This window comes from Pseudochaenichthys georgianus, chromosome 24 (assembly GCF_902827115.2).
Source record: "Pseudochaenichthys georgianus chromosome 24, fPseGeo1.2, whole genome shotgun sequence".
In the NCBI taxonomy this organism is placed as follows: Eukaryota; Metazoa; Chordata; class Actinopteri; order Perciformes; family Channichthyidae; genus Pseudochaenichthys; species Pseudochaenichthys georgianus.
In genome coordinates, this window is record NC_047526.1 from 9,391,273 (window position 1) to 9,417,987 (window position 26,715).

Below are 26,715 nucleotides of genomic sequence, written 5' to 3' on the forward strand. Positions count from 1 at the left end.
CCCTTCGAAATATTGCAGAAAATAAGAACTGTAGAAAACATACCTCTAAGATAGACACACATCGTGTTGCGCAGGATAATATCCTACTTTTATGATTTTTGAATTAGAAAACAAAGCACATCATGGTAGCATTGCTGCGCATCATCACCGCTAAGCTAAAGGCGGATAATGTTTGGTGTGATGATGTTGAGTCGTTTTTTTCAGTCACATTTTCATGACACAAAAGCTTCGAACATTCAACAGTGGGGTAATTATTGACATATATTTTGTTTTTGTGTTAACCACAGACCTTATTTCAGGGATCTAACAACAAGCACATTTAAAAAACACTTAACTTGGAGACGAAAGGAACTCAGAAGTGCTAAAATGCTAACTTGCTTCAGGGTCTTAGGACTAATTCCTGCACCACTTTATTTTCAATTTTGAACTTGCAGGTGCTGTCATGGTTTCAACAAAGGCATAAAACATAAGAAAAAGTATTCTATTATGCCTTGGAATTCACTTCTGTTAACTTTATACCATCCTACATTTTACATTTTGAAATGAAAAATCTGAACACTTTAATCCTGGTTTGTTGGTTAGAAGAGAAGCAATATTAAGGGGAAAGAGGACGGCCTTGTTGTAGATTGGAAGCATTGTTGTGACACTGGCCCATGCACACAGACACACACACACACAGATGCTGACCTGAATGTAGATGTATGGATGGATTCCGCTCGGTTGCGTCTCGCTTGCATAGCCTCAAGGCTTTTGCTGATGACGGGTGTGTGTGTGTCTGTTTCTGTGTGCGCACCGCTGGCTATCCAACAGCACTGACTGTGAGACTCCCCAGACAGAGAGAGACAGACAGACAGACGGAGTGACAGACAGACAGACAGAGTGATAGGAAGGTAAATGAAGCGACAGACAGACACTGACATCATCTGGTCAACAGTCTGTTTATGTGAGGAAAACATACGGTGACTGATCACAGGAGACAGAGACTGACAGAACAGATAGAGATGCGTCAAAATAATTTTTAATTATTTGGAGAAAAAAATGCTTCTGTAATAATATAGATAGATGTGCCACAAAGTGGAGATAAGCCACTGCAATGGCTGACTCGTGCATTAGAGATGATAAAGAAAACATGCTAATTTGCATTGATGCTGTGTATTGACTCCAATTCACAGTTCAAATAAATGAACGGTTTTCCAATATTCTGTTCTTTATTGCATCAGGCAATAAGTCTTTTTTTTTTTTTTTTACGTACAATGTACTTAGAAACGACACACTCACACTTCAAAATCTTCTAAAAAACAATGCTTATAATATAGTACGTCATCCTGATAATTTTACAATGCAAGTAAAACTATTTTTAGTTTTTTAGATCACAAATGTTCCTAGTACATAACAAACTACAGAAAAGTCAAATATTATTTAGATCCAAATGTTTATGATTTTCTACATCCCAAATTGTTCCTAGCTATTTTACACATGGACCCAATAAGGTCAATAAAGATATATGTAAATATGTACACACGTTATTAAGAAAGAATAGCAAATACAAACATAAGCTTAGTCCTCAAAGATTTATTATTTGAAATATACATAGATGTATTCTAGAAGCAATTATGGTCTCAGAATATATTCAGTATAACATTTGGAGATACAAATTGGCCAAACTGGCTTTAAAAATCATAATGGGATTTTACTGAAAGTAACTAATTATTTTTTGCACTCTGAGAAAGGAGCTGGGTTCGATGTCTGAGACTTTTTGTTTTTCTTAACTTAAAAGCTTGAATTTTATTGAACAAATGAATTGATTCCCCTTCAAATTGGCGACCGGCCTTATAACACTCCACCGTTGTCTTACTAAAGTCACTCTCTCTTTCCAACCTCCTTTTTCCTCTTTCGCTTCTTTTTCTCTCCCATTTCTCTCTTTATCCATTTCCTCTCACCTCCCTTCCTCTCTGTCGGGGTCGGCTCGCGGCTTCCATACACTAATAATAGCTTCTGTCATTTCAGAAGCTCCCATGCCATTCTCTATCGATGTCACAACACACACACACACACACACACACACACACACACACACACACACACACACACACACACACACACACACACACACACACACACACACACACACACACACACACACACACACACACACACACACACACACCACACACACACACACACACACACACACACACACACACACACTACACACACACACACACACACACACACACACACACACACACACACACACACACACACACACACACACACACACACACACACACACACACACACACACACACACACACACACACACACACACACACACACACACACAGTCTCCTAAAAGGCAAGGAATTCTGTCTGTGTGCTTTACAAACATAAAACACAAGACTTTTTTTGTGAGTTGCTCAAATATAGAAAAATCCCGATTCTTTGCTCTGAAGATTTGAGTCAAATGGTAATGATGAACTCTGAACAAAGTGACTCACTTATGACTTGTTTGCAATGTTTGGAAAACAGAGCGGGAGGGGGATCTGACACCGAGTAAGCAGACTGTAATTTTCTCGAAGACATGAGTGTTTTTCTTCGCCGTGGAGGTTTTACCATCATGCCGAGTAATTACCAAAAGTGTTAATTGTATCTACAGTATTTCAGTATTTGCAGTCGAGGTGCATCGGTAATGAGCTGTTACAGAGAAGACAGACACACGAATGCACTTAGAGAGGCAGAAAGGAAGATAGAACAGACACAGAGAGAGGTAACAAAGGATTGATGAATTGTGTTTGACCTATCAGCTGCTCAATAGCCTCTTTGCAATGTCTCGCTATGGACCTTGAAGCTGTAATTGAATTATTCAGCAACTTTCATAAAAGTCTCCCCAATGCTTCTGCACAGTGAAAAGAGGAAATGGGAAGCTACTGAGTACCTTTGGATGCACAGCATATGATAATAGTGTCTGTTCTGGTGGGAAATCATAATCAGATGAAGCTGTGTATAACCATTAGCACATCCTCTGTGAGAATAAATCAGTTATCATGGTTGAGTAGTGAAGGCCAAAAAGCCATTAGTCTCACTGTGCAGGTTAAATCCCAAGATGCATTAGGGTGATACTGAGGGTGACCCCCATCTGGTTAACAAGGGTTCAAGCCACGTGTCAGCAAATACCCACCCATGAGAGAGACGCTGAGTCCCTATCAATGGACAGAGACAAGGAAGGAGTTTCTTTACAGGAATCTGATGACATTACTGATGTGTATGAATACAAAGATGAGGGAAAAACAAATGATGATACAAAAATTAGGCCAGACTCATGTTGTGTATGCACTCAATGTCAAGTCAGTTAATCTTGTGTTTGTCAGAGTACTCTGTAAATAGATGTAAATCAGTGGAGTGGTACTCTTCTTGCTATCTTGTAGTGCTTTGGATTAGCCGATTATTAGGTTAGGGGCCTGGCTTTCCCTGTGCTCTCCTTATCTTAATATTTGCTTTCTTTGTTTTTCTCTCTCTATCTCTCCTTTACAAATAGAATGAGTAAAACGCAGATTCTCATATTAATGAACACAGCTGGGTGTTCAGATGGCAGCCATTTTTATTTATGCTGACATTTTTAAGCACTTGGTCCATTACGGGATAACTTATTCTATGATTTCATCCAACAACTCAATGTCTTTTTCTTTCTAATGTTACCATATCTGTATGCTAAATATGAATATATAGCCAGGGACGTTTAGCTTATTTAAAAAAATCTCTCAGCGCCTGTTTGAATGTGTTTGTTTAATCTGTACACAAACAAAACAATGTATGCAGGTGCTCCTCAGGGTTTAACATTGGGTCCCCTTTTATTTTGAATATTGGGTTTCTGTGCTTCTGCCCCCCTGATCCTGCCTCAATTTTAAATAAATGCTAAGTAAAGTTAAGTCTTAATTCCCGCAACATACTTTAGTGTCTCTTTTGCTTTTCCACTTCTATTCATTACATTACATTGCATTTAGCTGACGTTTTATCCAAAGCGACTTACAATAAGTGCGTTCGACCAACAAAATACAAACTTGAAGAAAACAGAATCATATAAGTACATCAGGCTTCATAGAGCAAAAACATTTCAAGTGCTACTCAACTGGCTTTAGATAAGCCAGCCCTTTATTAGTATACAAGTGCTTTGTTAATAGTTCTATTGCTCGAAGTGGAGTCGAAAGAGATGAGTTTTCAGTCTGCGCCGGAAGGTGTGTAAGCTATCTGCTGTCCTGATGTCAATGGGGAACTCATTCCACCGTTTTGGAGCCAGGATAGCAAACCCACGTGTTTTTGCTGATGGGAACTTGGGTCCCCTTCGCAGCGATGGTGCAGCGAGCCGTTTGGTTGATGCAGAGCGGAGTGCACGCACGTGCTGGGGTGTACGGATTAACCATGTCCTGGATGTAGGAAGGTCCAGATCCATTCGCAGCATGGTACGCAAGTACCATTGTCTTGAAGTGGATTCTAGCAGTTACCGGAAGCCAGTGGAGGGAGCGGAGGAGCGGCGTGGTGTGGTGTGGGAGAATTTAGGAAGGTTGAAGACCAGGCGAGCAGCTGCATTCTGGATGAGCTGCAGAGGTCGGATGGCACATGCAGGTAGACCAGCCAGGAGGGAGTTGCAGTAGTCTCGGCGTGAGATGACGAGAGCCTGGACCAGAACCTGCGTGGCTTTCTGGGTCAGCTGGGGACGCATCCTCCTGATGTTGTAAAGCGTGTATCTGCAGCAGCGGGTTGTAGCAGCGATGTTTGCAGTGAAGGACAGGTTGTTATCTAGGGTCACACCCAGATTCCTTGCAGTCTGAGTCGGGGAAACAACAGAGGTGCCAATGTTGATTGTTAGGTCAAGAGTGGGACAATCTTTTCCCGGAAGGAAAAGCAGTTCAGTCTTGTCAAGGTTGAGCTTGAGGTGATGATCAGACATCCACTGAGAGATGTCAGCTAGACAAGCAGAGATGCGTGCGACGACCTGGGTCTCTGAGCGGGGAAAGGACAGAATTAATTGGGTGTCGTCAGCGTAGCAGTGGTATGAAAAACCATGCGGGCTAATGACTGATCCGAGCGAGTTTGTGTACAAGGAGAAGAGGAGGGGACCAAGAACAGAGCCCTGAGGGACCCCTGTAGTTAATTGACAAGGGTCGGACTCGGACCCTCTCCAAGTAACCCTGTAGGTGCGGTCTTTGAGGTATGAGGTGAGGAGGGAAAGTGCAGAGCCTGAAACTCCAAGTTCTTGGAGAGTGCGAAGGAGGATCTGATGATTCACCGTGTCGAATGCAGCAGACAGGTCCAAAAGGATGATGACAGAGGAGAGGGAGGCTGCTTTAGCAGTGTGCAGTTCCTCAGTGACAGCAAGGAGGGCCGTTTCTGTGGAGTGACCTGTCTTGAAACCAGACTGGTGCGGATCCAGAAGGTTGTTCTGATGGAGATAGCAGGAGAGTTGTCTAAAGACAGCGCGTTCAAGTGTTTTAGACAGGAACGGGAGGAGAGAGACAGGCCTGTAGTTTATAACATCTGACGGGTTGAGAGTGGGTTTCTTTAGGAGAGGGTTTACTCTTGCCTCCTTGAGACTGTTTCGAAAGTGACCAGAAGTTAGAGAAGTGTTGATGAAATGGGTGAGAAACGGTAGAATATCAGGAGCGATAGTCTGAAGGAGGTTTGAAGGGATAGGGTCCAGAGGACAGGTGGTAGGGCGGGCAGAGGTAATGATGGTAAGACCCCTCACTTGGAGAGAGAGGGGGAAAGGAGGTCAGTGTGCCGGTTGAAGGTGGCTCAGGTGACCCAGCGGTGAGTAGAGGTGAGTCAGAAAAAGAAGAGCGAATATCATCAACCTTTTTTTCAAAGTGGTTAACAAAGTCGCTTGACAGAAGGGAGGAGGGGGAAGGGGCTTTGGGGGGGTCCAGGAGGGAGGAGAAGATGGAAAATAGTTTTTTGGGATTGGAATAGAAAGATTGGATCTTATCTTGAAAGAAAGTGCTTTTTGCCTGAGAGATCGAAGCAGAGAAAGAGGAGAGGAGAGCCTGATAGGTTAGGAGGTCGTCACGGTGTTTGGATTTCCACCATTTCCGTTCTGCTGCCCGAAGGACGGTTCTATTAGCACGCAGTGCATCATTTAGCCAGGGAGCAGGAGGGGACTGATGAGCCTGCCGAGATGTGAGAGGACAGAGAGAGTCCAGAGAGGATGAGAGAGTAGAGAGGAGAGTTTCTGCAGCAGAGTTTGGAGGTAGGAGTTGGAACGAGTCAGAGGAAGGGAGGGCTGAGAGCACCGATGAGGCAAAGGTAGAGGGGGAGAGGGACCGAAGGTTACGGCGGACAGGTGCAGGATGAGAAGAGATTAGTTTGTTATGTTTGGAAAGGGGTAGAGAGAATGAAATGAAGAAGTGATCGGATGTGTGGAGCGGGTTTACAGAGAGGTTAGAAGTAGCGCAGTTCCTTGAGAATATGAGATCGAGGACATTGCCAGCTTTATGAGTTGGTGGGGACGGAGACAGTGAGAAAGCAAAGGCTGTTAACAGAGATGTTAGTTCGTCTATCTTCCCCGTCTGGAGGTTGAAGTCTGCGAGAAGTACAGCGGGAGGGCCAGTTTCAGGGATGTGTGAGAGGAGATGATCTAATTCCTCCAAGAAGTCCCCCAAGGCGCCTGGTGGACGGAAGAGAACAACAATGGTTAATTGTATAGGATGGGTTACTGTGACGGCATGGAATTCAAAGGTGGAAGGAGTGAAGTTAGGTAGCTTGAAGAGGGAAAGGCTCCATTTGGGAGAGAGCAGGAGACCAGTGCCACCTCCTCTACCAGTGGGTCTGGGTGTATGGGAGAAGGAATATGCTGTGGAGAGAGCTGCTGGGGTGGATGTGTTGGATGGAGTAATCCACGTCTCAGTGAGAGCAAGGAAATCCAGGGTCAGCAGGGAGGCGTAGCCAGAGATGAAGTCAGCCTCAGGAACAGCTGACTGGCAGTTCCACAGGCCGCCTGAAACTAGATGTTGGATCTCAGTGGAGCATGTGGGATAGACGAGAGCAGGCCGGTTATAGCGATTAGGCGATACACGGGGCCAGTGATAATTGCGAGAAGACACATGAACAGGAATGGAGAAAATACACATGATTATAGCCTGAGGGGCTAAACAACCAAATAAAATAAAACACCAGCGACACTTAGCTCAATCAAAGTAGTACTATTCTCATCATGCATAAAACAGTTTTGACACTTTCAGAACAATTCGGGAACCAGACACTGCTATCTGTAGATGAGCACATTATTAACAGTCTTGAGGTCACCAGAGACCACATAATTGTCTCCTATTAGTCATTCCTAAAAGTCGTGGCAGACAGCTTTTGTTCTGACGTTTTGTTCTTCGCAGTTTTGTCATTTGTCCTCACTGACCCAGCTGTCCGACGATTAGCATAACTTAACATGACTTTACTGCCTGAAAGATTGAAACGTTTCTCAAAACAGCAAGACAGGAAAGCAGGACAGCTAGGGAAGAGAAACCATTAGAGGGATGACAGCCAAAGGCTTGTTTTGCAAAATTATAGCTGTGTCCCGGTTCAGAAGATGCTACCTGCTTCTATATTATTTGAACAGTTACATAAAAGAGCATTAGTTAAGTTGTTTCAGTTTCTTACTGTGACACGGATCACTAACGTAGCATTCAGGCTACCTAAGGTGTCGATACGTGTGCGAATTAGATAAAGAGAGGGGATTAAAAAGATTGGTACAGTTCATCTTAATGGAACACAATAATTCACTGCATAGCAATTTGAGATCACTGATAACTACATAGAGCAGTCAGCTGGAAAAACTACAATCTGCTATTAAAATGGCTCACAGGCCTGTTTGTGACCTTTGAATCCCCCTTGTCAGGAGAAAACAGATATCTCTATATTATCATGCACCTCACGGTAAGAACAAATCAGGCTATTCTCATTCACTGTTCGTACTTAAGTGAAAAGAAATGCACGATAATTGTAATGTAGAATTAAACAGACAAAGTCTGCATTGGTAAATAGTTGGGGTGGATAGACCTAGGTCAACAAAGTCTTTAACCCAGAACACTGCTGTTCACGTCATGTATGAAACAAAAAGTCAATGTTTGAACCACAATATTATCCTTAACCTAACTAAGTAGTTTTTTGGCCTAACCCCACCCAAGTAATTCAAACGTATGTATTTTAACCCAAACCACAGTCTTTTCCTTAACCTAACCAATTGGTTAAAAAAAACAGTAGGGACTCCGGCAGAAGGGAGCACAAACATGTGAATGATTGCATGCGCGCTCAGACAGTTATTTCATTCACATGCACGCATGAAGGATGTCAGACATGATTGAGCACCCATGAAGAATGAATTGATGCTTAGGGAGCTTTGATGAGTCACGTAGAAGGAGATACAGCATGAATAATGAACCAGACTGTGGACATTTAAAGAAAACGGGAAAGAGGTTGTGTGGTGTTCTCTGGCTCTCCCCTCGCTTCCCTTGCCTCTCTCTTCCTCCTCTCTTCTTCCTCCCTTCCTCCTCTGGTGCTGTGAGCACGAGAAGCTTGCAGGCAGATTATAAGCTTTTTAAAAGGTGGCTTAGAAGTGTGCTGCTGTGGATTTATCTTGCCAAGCACTTTAGAGACCAGCCATTCTGGACACACCACTGGCAAAAGAAGATAAAGGGAGCACGTCCTACCTTCTTTCTCTATTATTCTGCCTCGCTTTCAGCTTCGTCACATGGCAGAGGGTAGCCCTCTGGTCTACCTGGCAGCCAGCAGTGAGTCATGCTCTGCTTCCTGCCCTGCTTGGCTACCTTTCTGTTTCTGATTTAGATCAGAGTTGGCATCCAAAAAGGCACTGGTGAAATGCGCCAGGCATTGTCTTGTTTGTGCTATTTGAATGATATCGTTATCACCATAACATAACGTTACTGGACTGGGTTATTAATAGGAAAATTGCTATTTAAGTACCATGTATTGCAGCCAGTCCATACTGGCTATCCTCTTCATCCCTCAATGCCAATAACTATTCTCCTCACCATCCCCTCCACTCAATGGTGCCATCTGCTGTTGTGTTGTCATTTACACTCCTGATGCCAGAAGGGTGTTTTGTAACCACAGATAAACCATGTTCAGGGACAGGTCTGCCTCCAATACCAATTAAATCACAGGCTGAATGATTGTGTGCCGTCTAGGAAATCCAAACACAGCCATTCAGGACAAACAGCAGCAGTGATATCGAGTCAGCCATTCAAAGCTGGTTGAATGTCCTCTTTGTTAATCTACAGTACGGTTTCCATGTGGTGTCAAACAGAAGAGGATTATCTGCTCCAACACATACAGGACTTCTTACACTCATGATGCACGGTTTATGTTTGATCAAGTGCACCGTCTTCTTGAAAGTCTATTGTCCCACTGAATCAAAGGCTCATCCCTCAAGGCAAAAGCAATCGTACAGACCTTGACCGTAAACAAAGGTCACAATTGTATTAATGCATTCTTATTAGGCAGCAGTAGTCAGAGACAGATGCCTGCCACTTTCAGCCCACTTTGTGAACAAAATGCACCATTGTTGGCAGTGACATACAAATACAATGCAACATCCGACACACCCCCTGCCTGATCGATTGGACTCCTAGCCCTAACTGAACACCTTGTTTTAGCTGAAATCGCCTCCCTCACACATTTTACTCGTAGTTCAGGTCCAGGGATATTTGTAAATGTGATGATTTTTGACTTTTAATAAGAATAATTATAGAGGATATCGATGAAATTATTCTCAGGGATAAATGACTTCAAACCCATCTGAGAATAACATGAGGATAATTAATAATGCATTTCACTGTGCAGAGGGGTGTGTGTGTGTGTGTGTGTGTATGTATATATATATATATATATATATGTATATATGTATATGTGTGTGTGTGTGTGTGTGTGTGTGTGTGTGTTCTGCCTGACAGATCCTGAAGGCTTGGAAGCAGCAGTGCGCTGGCTAAGTTTCTGTTGCTGCCTGGCATGTCACTGAGGGTTTATGTAAGAGTACATGCAGGCTCTGTCTCTCTCACGCAGACACACACGTCACACACACACCCACGCACACACACAGTAAATAACCCTGTGATGGATTATGCATGTATTCCCTTTCTCTCTCTCTGCCTCTCAAGCAAATAAAGTAGCATCTTAGCGATGCTTTGATGAAGCAATGTAAACATTTAGGGGGGAGGCTGTCGCTCAGTGGATAGTGTGCTGGACTTCGAATCAGGGGATAGCAAGTTCAAGTCCCACTGCAGTCAGCATGTCGTTGTGTCCCTGGGCGAGACACTTCACCCCAAATTGCTCCTGTGGGGATTGTCCACAGTACTGAATGTATGTAAGTTGCTTTGGATAAAAGCGTCTAACAAAAAAGAAAAATGACATGTAATTTACATGCACAAAAACCTGAATAACGCACTGAAAAACCCCACAAAATCATAAAAGGGCCCCTGTAGTGCCACAGTAAAAAACAAGTTATTTTTGGAGAAAAATGTAAGTGCTTTGAAAGGCAATGGAAATCCTGTCTGACCTCTAAAACCTGTGCTTGTACGCTGTGGAGATGAATAGCCAATAGAAAACCTGCTACGAATTGTTGACAACATTGGATGCAGTGTTCTGTATGACCCTTAAGCGAGGAGACGTGACCTTGTCGGCTTTATGAATGGAAACAATAATAGACTGTACACCATCTATTCTCCTAGCCGTACTATTGTATAATACTCTTTAATTTTCCACTTGTTTGTTCGGTGGTCATGGTGAAGAATTCATTTTTCTTTCAGTCCTGCAGGTAATGAAAACATTTATACACATTTATACCATCCATATTGCTTAGGGCGAGGAAGGCGATGCACATATGAGCTCTGAGGCTACCAGAGTGAGTGCGTGCGTGCGTGCGTGGCATTTCATCATGTGTCTCTGGACTATGGAAGCAGCAGGGAGAGCAGAAAGATACGGAGAGGGATTGATGTGGAATCTGACACCATCAGTGGAAAATAGAGGTGCAGTACACACGACAGAGCATGGAATCGCCATGGCAGCGATCCAGTACAGACATTATGGGACAGTGAGCGCACGGATGATCACACACCGGGTCATGTCCTGGGAGATAGGGAGGACAGGGAGAGGGCTGCAGCCTGTCAGTGTTGCTGTCTGTTGTAGGGTCTTCATAATGTTATTTAATCAAGATAGAATCGCATAATTAAACCTTTAAAGTTATAATACAGCACTTAATATTTGTACTGAATATATATTTGTTTTATTAATCAAACCCATGTTGGTTCTCTAAATGCTTACATGACTCTGTATAGTGGCTATCATTGTTGCCGCCTTTCCTGTGTTTAAAAAAGTGATTCACAGAAATTCATCATCATCTTCATCTTTATTTAAATTGATGGAACAACTTTCTTTTTGAAGAGCAACATATCAGCCGGGCTAAACCAATCTTTTTATTCTATGCTCATAAGTCTTCGAATGAATCTTCAAAGTTCTGTCGTCATATCTGATAACTTTTCAGTTCATTTTATATAAATAATACCAACAGAATTATTTACTGCAATATTAGTTATAGCTTGAAAGATATTTGGCATTATGGTTATATAAATGTGATTCATAGTGCCATTAGATTGCTGTTTGACCACACTGTAAGAAGCCTCACGCAAACGCTGTTATCACTGCAGTGAGAAGTTATTTTGAAAGTATGGATGCCAATGAAACTGATCAAAACAGGTTTAGTAGTTTGCAAATGTTAACATCTCTCTTTTTTGTTGACTTTTGGATGTGCTAATTCCATGCTCTGGAGATATTGGACATGTGCAGATCAACAACACAATCCTACACCCCACTATAACAATCTTCTGCTACAAATAGTATAATAATAATATTAGCATAGTCTAATCTTCATCTTCAACTGTAGATAAACCAGCTTTGATCAGAATGAACAAACATGCAAATAAAGAAAGAAGCTGATCATCATCCATATGTGGATTGAGCTTCAGACTGTTGAGTACAGCTCATCCAGAGGTCCATCAACCTGATTAGTATTGCTTTATTACAGCAGGGTGTCTCAGTGGGTGGGGGGGCGCAGCCTTTACCTACATCATCAGGATGCTGCAGACTGCCACAACTGTTTCCTGTAGTCCGTCTCAGATCACCTACACTCAGAGGCTTATATCTACCACGTTGTACTTAGACATCAGAGGAATCCAGGTCCATGCAATCTGCAGCTGCCTAAACTGAAACACACGGTCGTACAGTAAACACATCTTCATGGCATTTCAATCCTGACCCTCGGCAGCTCATCACTGGAAGCCTTTAAGCCTCAAGATGTCGGTCCAGCTTAGCTGTTATCTACTGCAGGCAGGGCGACTAAACACCAATCCGGAATCGAACATTCGCGTTAAACAACTGAAGTTATTTTGACGCCATTTGTCGCCTGTTATTGATGAGCTGTTGAATCGCTGCTTCGTGCTGCTGTTCGCAGCATTATTATTCATCTGTTCTCTGATCTTGTTCCGTCAGTGCGAAATGGCCTTGTTTGAGTGTGACTCTCTATATCTCGCTACTTCCTCCTCCCTGTTTTCCTCCCTCTCTTCCCCTCTCTCTGTTTCTGGATCAGCACCAGTGGCAGCTTGCAGCCCGCTTATGAAGGCTTTAATGTTCCATTTACAGGCAGCATGTTTGGGTCCTGTGTGTCTGAGTTAGTGTATCTTTCCTAGTTGACACAGACAAGGACGTTAGCCTTTATTAAACCAGCTGTGCCTGCCCGCTCCTCCCTGAGTGGACACAAAGAGTCTGGCATTCAGCCGGTCCTTTGATGGCCGGCCCCGAATGACCATAACGGCCAATCCAGGACAGGGAAAAGCCCTCGTGGTGATGTTGGGCGCTAATATCCGTCGCTGTCGAGGCGAGAAACAAGACTCTGGTCATCTATCGAATGTTTCCCGTGCTTGACAGCATGTTCTTATGTGACCGAGGAAATACGAACCAAATCAACTCCGATGGAAGACTTTCACAGACTCACCCCCTGCCCCGCTTTCCCTCTTTCTTCCCTCCCTCTTTAAGTAACTAAATGTTTCATAACTTTGCAGATTGTCGCGAATCCGCAGTGGCTTTCTCGCACCCTCCCACCGTCGACATCTCGCTGCATCCTTTCCCTGGCACCTTTACTCCCCCTCCCCTCCTCGAACCCTCCCCCTGCGCTCTGTCCCGCCGCCGGTCCACGTGCCCCCCTCCTCCTCCTCTTCCTCCGGGCTGTGTGCAGATGAGCTAAAGCGGGGCCATACGGGGGCAGGAAGCCACGCCGCATTCGTGCAGAAAACGTCCTGTTCATCCTAGCAGATCACTCGAGCCCCCCCCTCCCCTCTCCCAAAGCCCCCCGTCCCCAGGGGGCTTCCTTCCTCAAATGAGTTCTCCAGAACAGAAGGCCAGATAGGGATGGCTGTCACTCTCCTAACTCTCTCCCCGTCACTCTCATTTAAGTCTCCTCCATCTTTTCACTTTCCTGTCTATTCTCATCTATTTGCTCGTTTCCTTCCTCTCTGCCGCCCCCCCACCCTTCTTTTCCTGTCTGTTAACTCCTCACTGCAGTCTGATCGCTTTGCCACTGCCGCAGAATGTGCATGGGTGGGACTTTAATGCAACCCTAACTGACTCTCACCGTCTAACCCCGTCTCATTTATCCTCCTCTTTCTTCTTCCCTCCCTCCCTCCCTCCCTCCCTCATCTCTTTCTCTTTTTATCTCCCATCCTCTGCACTCTCTCGCTCACTTTAGGATTCATGGCCTTCAATTCCCCTCCGTCTTCACTCAGACAGTTTGTGCGTGATGGGGCAGTTAGTGTGTGCGTCCTCGTCCTTTGTCTGCAGCGCACATGAACAAGGACACGGTGTAAAACAGTCTCGTAGCGCCTGGAACACAAACACACGTGTGTCTGAATACTGAACATATTTCCCAACTGCTTGTAAAGTTCTGGATGGTTTTAACTTGCCATCATCCTACTTGGTGTACATTAATTATGGATGAAATGTGTGCTCTTAAGTCAAATGGGTTGCTTTTAGTGATTACACCGCAGACAAGGATGAACTTACCGTGATGTTCTCCTCCGGCGGTTTACCGAAGTGTTGAGGGTGTTATGCGACCTGCAAGTAAACTGCTTTGATTCACTCTTACGGATCTTGTTTACATCCTTTCTAGATGCAACACATCTCGATGTTTACTAGCTTCCCTGCAGCAGACTGCAGACAGAGAAAGTAATCAACTGGCTGGAGAGTGTAGCTAATAATTTAGCAGCTAAAGTTGTGGAGGAGACGAAAACCGAGCTAAAAGATAAAGTGTATATTACTTAAATTCACAAGAAAGAAACTACAAATGAACGCTAATGTGTTGCTACACAGCAACTGTTAACCTTAAAAGCTGATTAAATGTCAGAATGGTGTTCCAATGTGTTTTTGCTGTCAAAAGGTGGCCATATTGCATGTTCACAAAGAGCCTGCCTGACTCCTGAGACTTGACTTCCCTACTTCTGATTGGTTCATGAGAACTGTCAGTACAAGCACGGTGTGCCGACTTTTCCTGGTAGATGAAATATTAAAATAAAAAAACGGTACATTTCCTCTGAGCTCATTCCCTATGACTTAATACTTTCATGCTTGCAGCGTTCACTGAAAATAAGCAAACAAAATCCAAAGAGGCAAAACAAAGTCCCCTCACACACCGCTTCCGTCATAGATCAAATATGTTTCATTTTCTAGTTGAAATACATCCAACCAGGACGGAGTTGTTTTTGTGAGATAAGCGCCAGACAGTCCCTCACATACTAAACCAGAATGGAAAATCTCCCCGGTTTGTTTCATTTCCCTGATGAAGGCTGTCACTGGAGTCCTCAGAGAGCTGCCTCGCTCAGCCTAGATTACCCACCGGCTCGACCAATTTTTAGCGGAGAGGTCAAGTGGAAGGTCACATCTAATGAATCACTCGGCATCTGACGGCCGCCCACAGGGGTCACGGTGTTCGGTGGATGAGATCCGAGCAGGTCGCTGCATTAGCCTCTGACTCGCTGTACGTGTAGTGCGGGGTGCAGAGAGGACGTGGATAACCTGCCAGTGCACAGCGGCTTTGCGTTTCACTCTGAGATCAGGGCTGATGCATTCTGGTTACTGTAGGAAAACAGAGGATCCTTGGGCAGTGGGCTTTGGCGTCGTCACACCATAGCAGATTCATGTCAAGTGTAATCCATTTCAAGCAACCTTTGACATGCACAAAGGGCGAACAACACAGATGCAATGTTTACCATGTATATTATCTTAGTTAAGCATTTCCACATGCTAATGCTTGCTAGTTAGTACTTGATACAACGTGCAACCGAGGCTTATGGGAATGTCATTCGTTTTGCGAATAAAGGAAAGTTATTGGACAGCATACTGACGATGTGGTGGAAGTAGAAATATTCGGTGACAGTTAAAGTCTTTGAATCAAAAGTTCATTAAAAGTATAGAAGTTACGGTAGAAGTGTAAGGAAATACTCCAGTAAATTACAACTACCTCAAAACTGTACTTGAATGTGACAGACTGGAATTTGATGTTAAGATTATTTAAATAGATGATTATGCAAACTCACACACCAAGTCACAGACCAGTGAAAACATGAGCAGAGCTCGAGCCTTAAAGCCCTGATGAGAACAGACAATCACGACCCATTGGTTACTGCAGGATATCAGAGTGCATGGACCAAAATGCAAATGATTCATTATATTCCCGAACAGCACAGTCCGTTTCCCTCATCTGCCCGTTTCACTGCAGTGTCCCAACATGTGGAACGACCTGCGTTGAGTCTTTAATCTAACGCTCTTATACCCAGTGAATCATTTTAAGGTTTATAACTAATGACATGTTTTGGATGTGTAGCGGTTTCTCGCTGAATACTGATGTTCCCTTGAAGCGTATTACTCAGAGTAAAGTTGATTTAATCCCAAGGAGAGGCAAAAAAATACGCAATGCATAATGTTTGGAAGTGATCTTGATCTTGTGAAGCAGCTTTACTTATCTCTGTACTCTCTTCTTTTCCCCATCCCAGTTCTTCCCATACGGCGATGCGTCTAAGTTCGCCCAGCACGCCTTCAGGACCTTCGACAAGAACAGCGACGGCACCATCGACTTCAGGGAGTTCATCTGCGCTCTGTCCATCACCTCTCGAGGCAGCTTCGAGCAGAAACTCAACTGGGCCTTCAATATGTACGACCTGGACGGAGACGGCAAGATCACACGGGTGGAGATGCTGGAGATCATCCAGGTAACACAGCAACGATTTGTTTTTAAACACTGGTCATTTTGTTTTAGTGGAACAAGAACATGAGAACTGTGTCTCAGCAAGCGTAGCAGGGCGGACCCAAATGCAGGGCACTTACCAGGAAGCCTTTACAGAAATATACGGAGCTTTGTAAGAGACAGCATAAAAATGATCCGACAAAGACCAACAGGAGACCAGTGGGAAAGACAGGAAGTAAAAACAGACACAACACAGGGGTGGACAAACGTTTCAAAACAAAACAGGAAACACAAAGACAGATCATGTCAAGCTGGGGTAATACAATACAGCTCATGTGTTATATACTGCATCATTATATTGTTTTGAGTCCCAGGAAGAATGAGGGGTTTGAAAGAAAACACAAAAGTGCATTTACCTAAAGTTAAGTCTCAGTTCAACTACCGTACTGTTCGGACTATAAAGCGCACCTGCATGTAAGCCGCAGCAGCTAAATTGTCCGTCTGTCTTGCTCTCGTTCTGTCTCTCGGTTCCACTTTTACTTTGGCGCGCCACCTGTCTCACTCTTTTCCGGCCTCCAGCTTTTCCTGCTGGAGCCCGCCGCTTAAAGGTGGCGGGCGCGGACCGGTCATAGAGCCCATAGTGTTAAAGGTGGTTAATTTTACCTGTAAAATCCATAGATTTAGGAGGTTCCCTAGTGGCCGTTAGCTGTACACAAAAAATGGGGGAAAAAGTCGCGGCTTATAGTCCGAAAAGTACGGTAGTCCTCAAGCAGAATTAAACTCAGTATTATGTTAAGACATTTAGCAAATACACATAAAGATCCAGTGTAAACACATTGGAGGTAATAATCAGAGAAAATAAATTAGGGAATATGTATATACTGGTGAACCACATACTTAAAGTTAAGAGAATAAATACAATTTCAGAATATCAATGATTTCCTTTATTTCTACGTAATATCCTCTATATTCATAAGTCAAACATATTTATAAATAAGTAATAAATAAATATGTGTTTGAGTGTGATGTTGTGGGGGGAATACCAATATGTCATTATAATATCAATATTATTAGGTAAAAATAATTAGTAATTTAAATATTTTTTATATATCTACAGTATCTTGAAATGCCTCAATTAAGTAGCACCCCACGTTTACTGGCAACCGCATTTTATTTCATAACATATGGCATACTTAGAAAGTAATCCGTTGGCAGCAAGTGCTTTGTTTCTGATGCCTGGTGCGTCACAGAGAGGCACCTGACCTAAGTCAAAGGTCATACAGCCCAGTTCTGAGCCTGCAGCGCTCCGACACAAATGATTCATAAACACAAATATATTATGAAACAAGCAACAATAAGGCAGAGGTGCATGTTCTGAGCAGCTCATGCAGGATGTATGGCGCTGTGTCTCTGCCTCGTGGAGAGGATTACATGCAGGCAGCGCAACAAACGCTTTGATTCACTGCGATGCTGAAGTCTCTGTGCCTCGTGTAACTAGAGGTAATGATAGATATATTAACAAAGGCTAATTTCTGTTCAAAATCATAAACTATTTGAAAAGATTATAAGACATGTTTTATAAAAGCAGGATTACAAAATAACAATTTAACAGAATATCCAAACATGCAGATGCAAATAGGGTTAATCGGTGTCGACTAATCAAAGAGTCCGCGGTTCAGTCCCTGTAACCTGCAGTCAACGTGTTAATTGCTCCTGTAGATCCACGGTATTTACATTTTACATTCGCTTTGGATCTGTCAGCTAATGACATGTAATCTAAATTATTTAATAAATGTATGTATTCAATAACAGAGCAGCAACGCCCACTAATAAACTGTACAAAGCAAAAAGATCAGGGGCCTCATTTATAAAGCCTTGCGTAGGATTCACGTGGGAAGGTTGCTTACGTGGGACAGAGCAAATAAACACGCACAGACATTTTCCGATTCATAAAAGACTGCGTACGTACGGCACTTCCTACGCCGGTTTCCCTTTATAAATCACAATCAACTCCAAATTCGGCGCAGCTTTTGCGGGTTTCACGTAACGCCCATATTTGCCTATAAATAGTCAAAGAAACGCCCATTCATTCATTCTGACTGACTGCAGGAAGGAGATCGCAGGAAATGACGACAGAACAGCTAAAAAAGACATCTCACATCGTGTCAGACTTTGGTTATTTTGGGGAGGTGGAGATAAATCATATTGTTTGGTGGATGCAGTTTGAACCAGAGTAGCAGCATGGAGGTCGGATCGTCACCTAAATAAATAAGTGGTCCGAAAAAGGTTCATGACAACAAAAATACACACTGCCTTCCTCAGGCAGTGTGTTTGCACCGGGGACCGGAGACACGCCCTTGATGAGAGACTGTAAGAAGTGATCGGGGAATCCCCCCGGAGTGGAGTCATGACGACTGGATCTGAATTATTGTTTTGTATTTGGTGGTTTGTGTTCCAGCTGTCGATCAGCAACTATATATCCATAATCCACCAGTTAGAGGAAATACAACTCATGTGTTGCGTTATATCAGCTGTACAATTTACCACACATGGTGTTCTTAGCTTCCATACCTCCTGTGTTTTACGAGCGACGTATCAAGTCTTGGCAAACGGCATAAAACACAATTAATCATAATAGTATATAAAACCATGCTCGTATCTACAACCTGAAATGCAAAACAGCGTCAGTTTAGACGTAATTCTGCCCTCCTGCTTACCGCATCATTTATGAGAAAACATTTCATAACATTAACACAACATATTCGAGGTAGTTTTAAATAACATCCGTATTTATTTATTTCTCCAAGTTATGTTTTTGTGTGCACTGAGGAGTCGCAAACAGGCTTTAATCAATGTTTGAAAATGAATTCTTCATACATGATAAATGAGGTAACATTTTATTTATGGTATTATTTCCACATATTTCTCTCCATTCTTCCTTCTGCCAACGCGGTGTCGCAGTTTCTCGTCTCTCCCGTTGTTGAGCTTAGTGCGTACGCATGGGTCAGAGTTTGCGTGGAGGACCGCACATTTTCCCGTCAAGTTTGTTTTTTATAAATCGCAAACATTGCGTAGAAACTGGCGTAAAAAAAAAAAGGAATGAATGTATGTATTTTATGTGGATAAATTGTTATGCTATAAATTGTTATGCTATAATATATATATAATATATAGATGAACTCAGACGATTGCTAAAATCATCATGTAGGATTTTCTGTGAAATGGCAAGATGGGTGGGGAAGAGGGGGGGGACGGGGTGGCATGGAAAGGGATTCCCTATATATATTTAATTTTTTCTTTATTTTTTCTTTTTTCTTTTTCTTTTTGTATTGTCTATATCATTTGTATCTGTATAAGTCCCTTTTGTGAGGGCAAAAAAAAAAACAATAAAAAGTTGGTCACAAAAAAAGAAACTGGCGTACGCCGTCGTACGCTGTAGTTACTGTGCTTCTCTATTGTCATTTGGACAGCACATCACATTATCTTTGAAATACACACACCAGGGTATGAACACACAAATATAGAGCCGCTGACGGCCTATCCAGCTGTGCTCCAGCTGTGCTGCCACAGAAACTGAAACCTGGTTCCAACACGGAGACATTTCCCTTGTTTTTGAATCTCAGGGAAGTCACGAGTGAAGGAGACATGGACGCATCAAGAGACTTCAGATGTAGTGCGTCTCTTCTCAAATAAATCCCTCTCTTTCTCAAAAGCAAGGATTCTTTTGTAGCACGCATTCTTCTTGTCTGATCGGATTATTAAGCAAATGATCTCAAGCAGTGCGAGCATGTGCTGAAGACCAGGAGTTTCCAAATGTGTTGGTGTGACAGAACCCCACAATAATATCAGATTAACTGAAACACACCCCCGTTATGATTCAAATGTGATGTCAGTCGAACTCCAAACAGATTTGAAGTAACACTACGAAAAAGGCTGTTATTTATTTATATACAATGGAATATCAACAATGCCAACAATTACCTGAGGCTAATTATATCTGCTTATTTGTGATATTTCGCTGTTTATCAATTACTTTTAGCTCAATATTAAAAAAAATGCATCACTTCCTTTTAGCAATTATTTCCGTTGATGATCCGTGAGGCTTACGTCTATCTTTGTGCACTCCTAGCTAATTCTTTCAAAATGGTATCGGTTACTTTTGCAACCTTTTGAATGTATATCCATTACTTTTAGTTAATTACATGAATTTTACCTTACTATAGCAATTGTTTATGCAAACATTTTAACTGATAATATCAAGTATATTATCTTTAATCATTTAAAATGTTTATCCATTACTTGAAGCTCATTATTTCACCTGTTTTCCCAATACTTTAGCTTTACTTAATTTCTTCTCACTTTCTCCCCCTGCAGGCGATCTACAAGATGGTGGGCACGGTGATCATGATGAAGATGAACGAGGACGGCCTGACGCCCGAGCAGCGAGTGGACAAGATATTCTCCAAGATGGATAAGAACAACGACGACCAGATCTCGCTGGACGAGTTCAAAGAGGCGGCGAAGAGCGACCCGTCCATCGTACTACTGCTGCAGTGCGACCTCCAGAAATAGAACGGAGGGCAAGCGGAGCTCCACCTGCCGCACGGACTGCACAGAAAGAATTTCATGTTCCATTCAGTTTGCAGCTATTTCCACTGAAAAAAATTATATATATGCTTGGACTACCTTTCAATGGATCTGCTTCTTGTGTTGAACACTCGTGTGCATGAGAATGTTATTTGCTATAAAAAAGATCTACACACAACATACAAACAGTGCAAGTGCACAACACACAGACACACACACACACACGTCACTACATATGAACACCTCGCACAAATAATATATATATAGATATATATGAATATATATTTAATTATTTAAAGATCAACTGCCAAAATGTGAAGTGTGCAAAGTATTTTCCATACAGTTTCATTTGACTGGAGCTCGGCACCATGGATGTGCCACGTTGATTTGCCGCTACTCTATTTATTGTTCCGAGTTTACTGACGCTAGCTGTCTGTGTTTCATAATACCGAGTAATGTCGACTGAACCAAATCCTATGATAATGTATCTGCCTCCAATAACACTCGATCCATCGTCTCGAAATATTAGCACTATTAGAAGAGATGGATTATAGCGTACGTCCAACTTTTCCTTCTGAAACATGCCTGTACTGTCGGTAAAAATATGTAAATGTAGTTAATTTGCATGCCTTTAGGTTCTGCCTTAAAAAAAATATCCTAATTTTGCATCCTGTAATCGATGACAGAAAGCCTTATCGAAGCAGCGCGGGACACTTTGGAGAATTTGGGAGAAAATATGTTTACTGAATAGGGAGCAAAAAAACATTGAAGTAGGTCCTTCTACAAGTCAAGGGTGTCAATGATGTGATATGTCAAGGCGTTTCCTTTGGACTGCTTTAACCGTGGGCGCATGTTCCCTTGTAAAATAGCTGTAGTATATGTTGTTAAGAACTAAAACCCTGCCCCTGTGCATTTAAACACACTGTCATTACAAAGAAGTAGATGTTCGATGCAGAGGAACCAGTATTGGCGATAGAAAGTGAAGCGAGATCAAACATTTCCATCAGGATTCCCTGGAGAACGAATGAAGCGTCCCTCAGCTGGAGATGATTGGATTAGAAGGAAGAAATAAGAATCTATAGGCGGAGAGCATTGTTATCAAACCTCCCATCACATATACTTCTTTTCCAATTAGCCTGCAGGTTGCATATCAAGAAGACAAATCCAGAGGAGTTATTTTAGAGCGTCAAAGAAGAGAAGAAATAGGCCCCGTGCAGCATTTTCCTGTTTGTATTTTTTCAGTGGAAGTAAATGAAGTAGTGAGAGGAGCAGTGAATGTTTTTCCATTGTAACTAGTAGAAGACAGCCCTTCCTGTGAAGCCATGTGTTTAGTAAGTTGGACGATTCTCCCTCCCCAGACCCTCGACGTAATTCCCTCTTAAGAATCAGTCAATCTTTTTGTACTTTTTTACTCCCTTCTCTCACCCATCGTACTCAGACATTCGAAACGTAGAGAAGTTCAGTGGAGTGTGGCGTCTCCTACTAATGATTTGGAAATAACCCGTGCGCCCACTTCAACAAGTTGACCTGGTCACGTCTGAAAGCACCGCAGCAGACACATTCCAACATGCATCAACACTAGCAGCGGAGGCTCAAGCAGATGTGATATGTCGTAATAAACAGTATTGCAATAAAGATCGAGCAGACCCGTCTATTGTCTCTCAGCAATGTCACTTTGTATTCTGAACTTCTTTACATAAACATCTTTTGGCCAAACAATGTTTTTAATTCCAACTCTGTTATTAATAGGATTGCTATCAAGATACCAAATGTAAGCAAAAGTGTACAAGGATTCTTTTGTAGCATGTATTGTGTCCCTGACGACATGGCTGCACTACTCCCTGTGTTGTGATTTAATCTAATAAAAGGAACTCTATGGGCTCTTGTCTGGTCTCTTAACTCCGCAAATCATCTCCTCAAGCAGCACAGGGGTTTGTTCCCCAATGGGGTTGCTGGAAGTAAACCAAACCATTCTATTGGATTAGCTCAAATACACCCCGTAATGTTCCATGTGCTCATTGTATTAGATTTTACTAGATGTAAATTAACGCTTTAAAAATATGGATATTCATTTTCATACAACTACATTTTAATGGCTTAATTTGGTTTAGTTAAATTACACTATGCATTATTTCACTAGATTAATCCAATTTAATATTTCAGAGATTACATTTTGAAACATGCTCCGTATGATATAAATGTTAATAGTCTTTGGTGATTAGACCCTGGTGATGATGCTGAAGATCTGGATTAATGAGGAGGTGGGATGAAGAGGATGCTGAAGATCTGGATTAATGAAGAGGTGGGATGAAGAGGATGCTGAAGATCTGGATTAATGAGGAGGTGGGATGAAGAGGATGCTGAAGATCTGGATTAATGAGGAGGTGGGATGAAGAGGATGATGAAGAAAGTACTTTAAACTGGCTATTTCAACTGTTTATTTATTACTTTAGCTAACTCCATTAACTGTAGGCTACCTTATAACTATTCAAACGGTTAATCAACCACATTTGGCCAACCTGATCTCACCAGAATGCGTGAGTCAGCTGTTTCTCATTTATTTTTAAGTTAATTTGATCAACTGTTTCCCCGTTACTTTTAGCTTTACTTTGCCTCGCACTTGCCAACGACATTCCTTAGCTTTCTGAAGACATAAGACCAGGGCCGTCCCTGGCCTTAAGCGATATTGTGAGATGGAGCCCCCCCCCCCCACCGACAGGAGTGAAACAAATGTTTTGGAAACAAAGTACTTTGCAATATAATTCCTGTTTATTATTATCAACACAGTTACTTTTTTATACAGTGAGCTAAATGGTAAAAGTGCTTGTATGTCGTTCAGTATGCGTTTACATGTGAATACGTCTGCATTTCCTGCCAAATACTAGCCTCAAAAAGATTAAAATATAATTAATGCACATAAGCTACTTCTACTAATAATAATAATCATAATCAATTCAATAAAATAAATACTATATTATATATAATATAGTCAAGACAAAACATGCTTATGACATGCTCAAAAACTGATATTTCTTAAATCTGTATTCTAGTTCCCTCTGTCAGCAATGTATCAACAACTACACACACATTGCTATCAGTATTTCTCTGTGTTGTGGTTGACATGATGATGACTGTTAGCAGTTAGGGGAGAGGCTGAGCATCACCATGAAATGTGCAAATTGACATAAAAATGAATAAAAGGGGGGAAAATGCTCCATGTTTTTCAGGCTGTAAACTTTAACTGTTATGTAAGCCAACTAGACAGACAGTTTATCACTCTTCCTCCTGTACATTAGCAGATAAAAGGCATAGCATACTTGAATGGTAAATAAAGAATGCTGGAAATAACTGCCTCTCCATTAGCCTGTATGCTCTGCAGAGACTGCCTTCGTCATGTCGTGAATTGCAGATGCTGAGAGCTGCGCACAAGCCGAGCTCAGAAACCGAGGCGCCCTGCGCGATGTGAGGCCCCATGCAGCCTGCATGATCGGCCTGTAGGGAGGGACGGTCCTGAACCTATTAATGTGTCATACCCACTTAACTGGAAGAAACTCAGCTACCTGACGATATGAACAATTCTTACCTAAACAAAACACAACTCTAATGCCGAGCGTCTGAATCAGCACTAAGCGAAAGAGTGCTAACGCACTTAGCACATAACTTACGGTAGAAATATGTTATACTTCATCGGATCTGTACAAACTAGATATCACATGAAAGCTGAGATTCCACAGATTCCAATGGTATAAGTATCATCACTGTGCGACCAAAACTGAGCAAAGAGATACAAAGCACAAAACAAAGTCTCATTATGCTGAAGCAACAGAACAGGTATCACAAAACATAGCTAGGAAATCCCAAAGCAGCAAGTATATTCTCTTCAAAAGATTTTCCCAAACTCCCACAGGCAACGGAAAGCTCCACAATATATTCACATAAAGTGTGTGATAGGAGAGGATGCATTGATTGTTAATGCGTACAAATGTGTGGCCTTTATTGGAAAAGTGGTGAATGTTGAAAACAATAGTGGAAGCAGCAGGTGAATGTTTGGGGGTAAAGGCAACACATCCTCACTCCCAGGTCGGCCTATGTTGACGTTATGTCAAGTCCCCTGTGAGGATGTGTTGCAACAGGATATGACCGTTGAAATGCTACATGATATATATGCTAGCCCCCAATAATGATGATTCAGATTAGTGAGTAGATTAATGTTTTTTCTCATTCTACAGTCGAATGCTAGAAGCTTTATTGCAAATGGCCAATAATTTAAGATCTATATATCAGTTAAAAGAAAAACCAGATGTTATTTGTATTCAAGAAACATGGCTGAAGACTCATTTGGACTTCATTATTGGGGCAATAAAACAAGAGAATTGATGGTCAGGGAGGGGGATGCGCAATCTTTATCAGAGAAGTAATGTCTTATAGTAGGCTAACATTTAAGAACAGTCTTGATTTAGAAGTAGTGGGTGTAGAGCATCTATACTGATAAAATCAGGTGCACTAGGGTCTTAATGAGCATGTTTTAAATCTGAGGATTGTGCTGCCATCTGCTGTTGAGGTTTTATCAGCACAAGTGGGAAAGATGATAATTGTGTCAGACCTACATCCATCTTGATTTATAGCCTTCAGTTGATTTTAGATCTTAATTTAGAGTGAAAAAACAGAAAGAAACAGCTCTTACTTTACTTCTTGTTCTTAGTTACAGACCACTTCACTTTACAAACAAATCTTGCTTAAATTGTACCAATCTAATCTAGCACATTTGGGATCTCTAAAGTTTGATTCATTAGGAGGTTGTACTTCCATAAATGATTTTAATTAAATGTTCCACTAATTTAAACAATATGTGTGTGTTTAGGTCATTCTGCTACCACTAACAGCGCATACATCTAAAGCTAGAAGTGATATTGTTGAGGCTGTTATTGGGATCTAGTTCACAAAGGTTTTAGTTTGGTACTTAGTGTGTGAGCATTAGCATTGTCTGGTTTAATTGAAGGACATCCATGAAGCAGAGGAGCCAGGTGTAATCAATCAACCAATTACTGGCTGTCTCACATAAAACCAGTAGTCTGTGGTTCAGTGTAGCGCCTGTCTCAACTTGAAGGAAGTGCAGAATACTGGTGAGTGCTATGTTGTGCTTTATAAGATGGTGATGGCTCTAATGTTTAAACGTTCCAAAAGGTCCCTAGGAAAGCCATTTAGCCTTATGACTCAACAATGCTGTAGGTCTTTATTTTAGACGGCACGTCTTTGTTATGGATCTCTAGTTGAAGGGGGATATGTGTTGATTTGAATTGACTCTAAACGTTTCTCTCAACTCCAGATTAAAGATGTCTGGCCATGGAAAGAAAGCTGTGTCCAAACCAGAGCAGGGCTCACTTTCCCAGTGGGCAGCATCCACAGGTTTCTGAAGAGAGTGTGCAGTGTACCTCGCAGCAGTCCGGGAATATCTCTGTGCTGAAATCCTGGAGTTGGCAGGAAACGCTTGCCGTGACAACCAGAAGCATTACTCCACAACACATCTTGTTGGCAGTGAGAAACGACGAAGAGATCAACACACTGCTGGCAGAAGTCATAATCTCTGGGGGTGGTGTCCTCCCAAACATCCATGCAATCCTTGTCCAGAAGACCTAAAGTTCAGTCGCAAGAGTTTCAATAATATACATGTTTTGCTAATTTTATAATAAAGTTGTGTTTTTTAAACTGATGCTTGCCTTATTTGACACTTAAATAGCAGATAAACAAATTTGGTCGAATGCTAAGAAAAGTGCTCAATGTATTTCTTCCTAGCTAAGGAAACTGCATGCGCTTTGAGGAATCTCAAGTTTCACTGATTA

The 26,715-nt window shown here is 42.2% G+C and overlaps 1 protein-coding gene across 1 annotated transcript in view; it reads left to right on the forward strand.

Annotated features, from left to right (window-relative positions):
- The window catches only part of vsnl1a (visinin-like 1a), a 35,502-nt gene extending 12,746 nt beyond the window's left edge, over positions 1–22,756 (forward strand). Inside the window, exons 3-4 of the mRNA XM_034075342.2 lie at positions 16,098–16,313; positions 20,663–22,756. Coding sequence (XP_033931233.1) covers positions 16,098–16,313; positions 20,663–20,860 — 414 coding nt within the window. The 3' untranslated portion in view covers positions 20,861–22,756. The remainder of the gene's footprint in view (positions 1–16,097; positions 16,314–20,662) is intronic.
- The last annotated feature ends 3,959 nt before the right edge of the window (positions 22,757–26,715 follow it).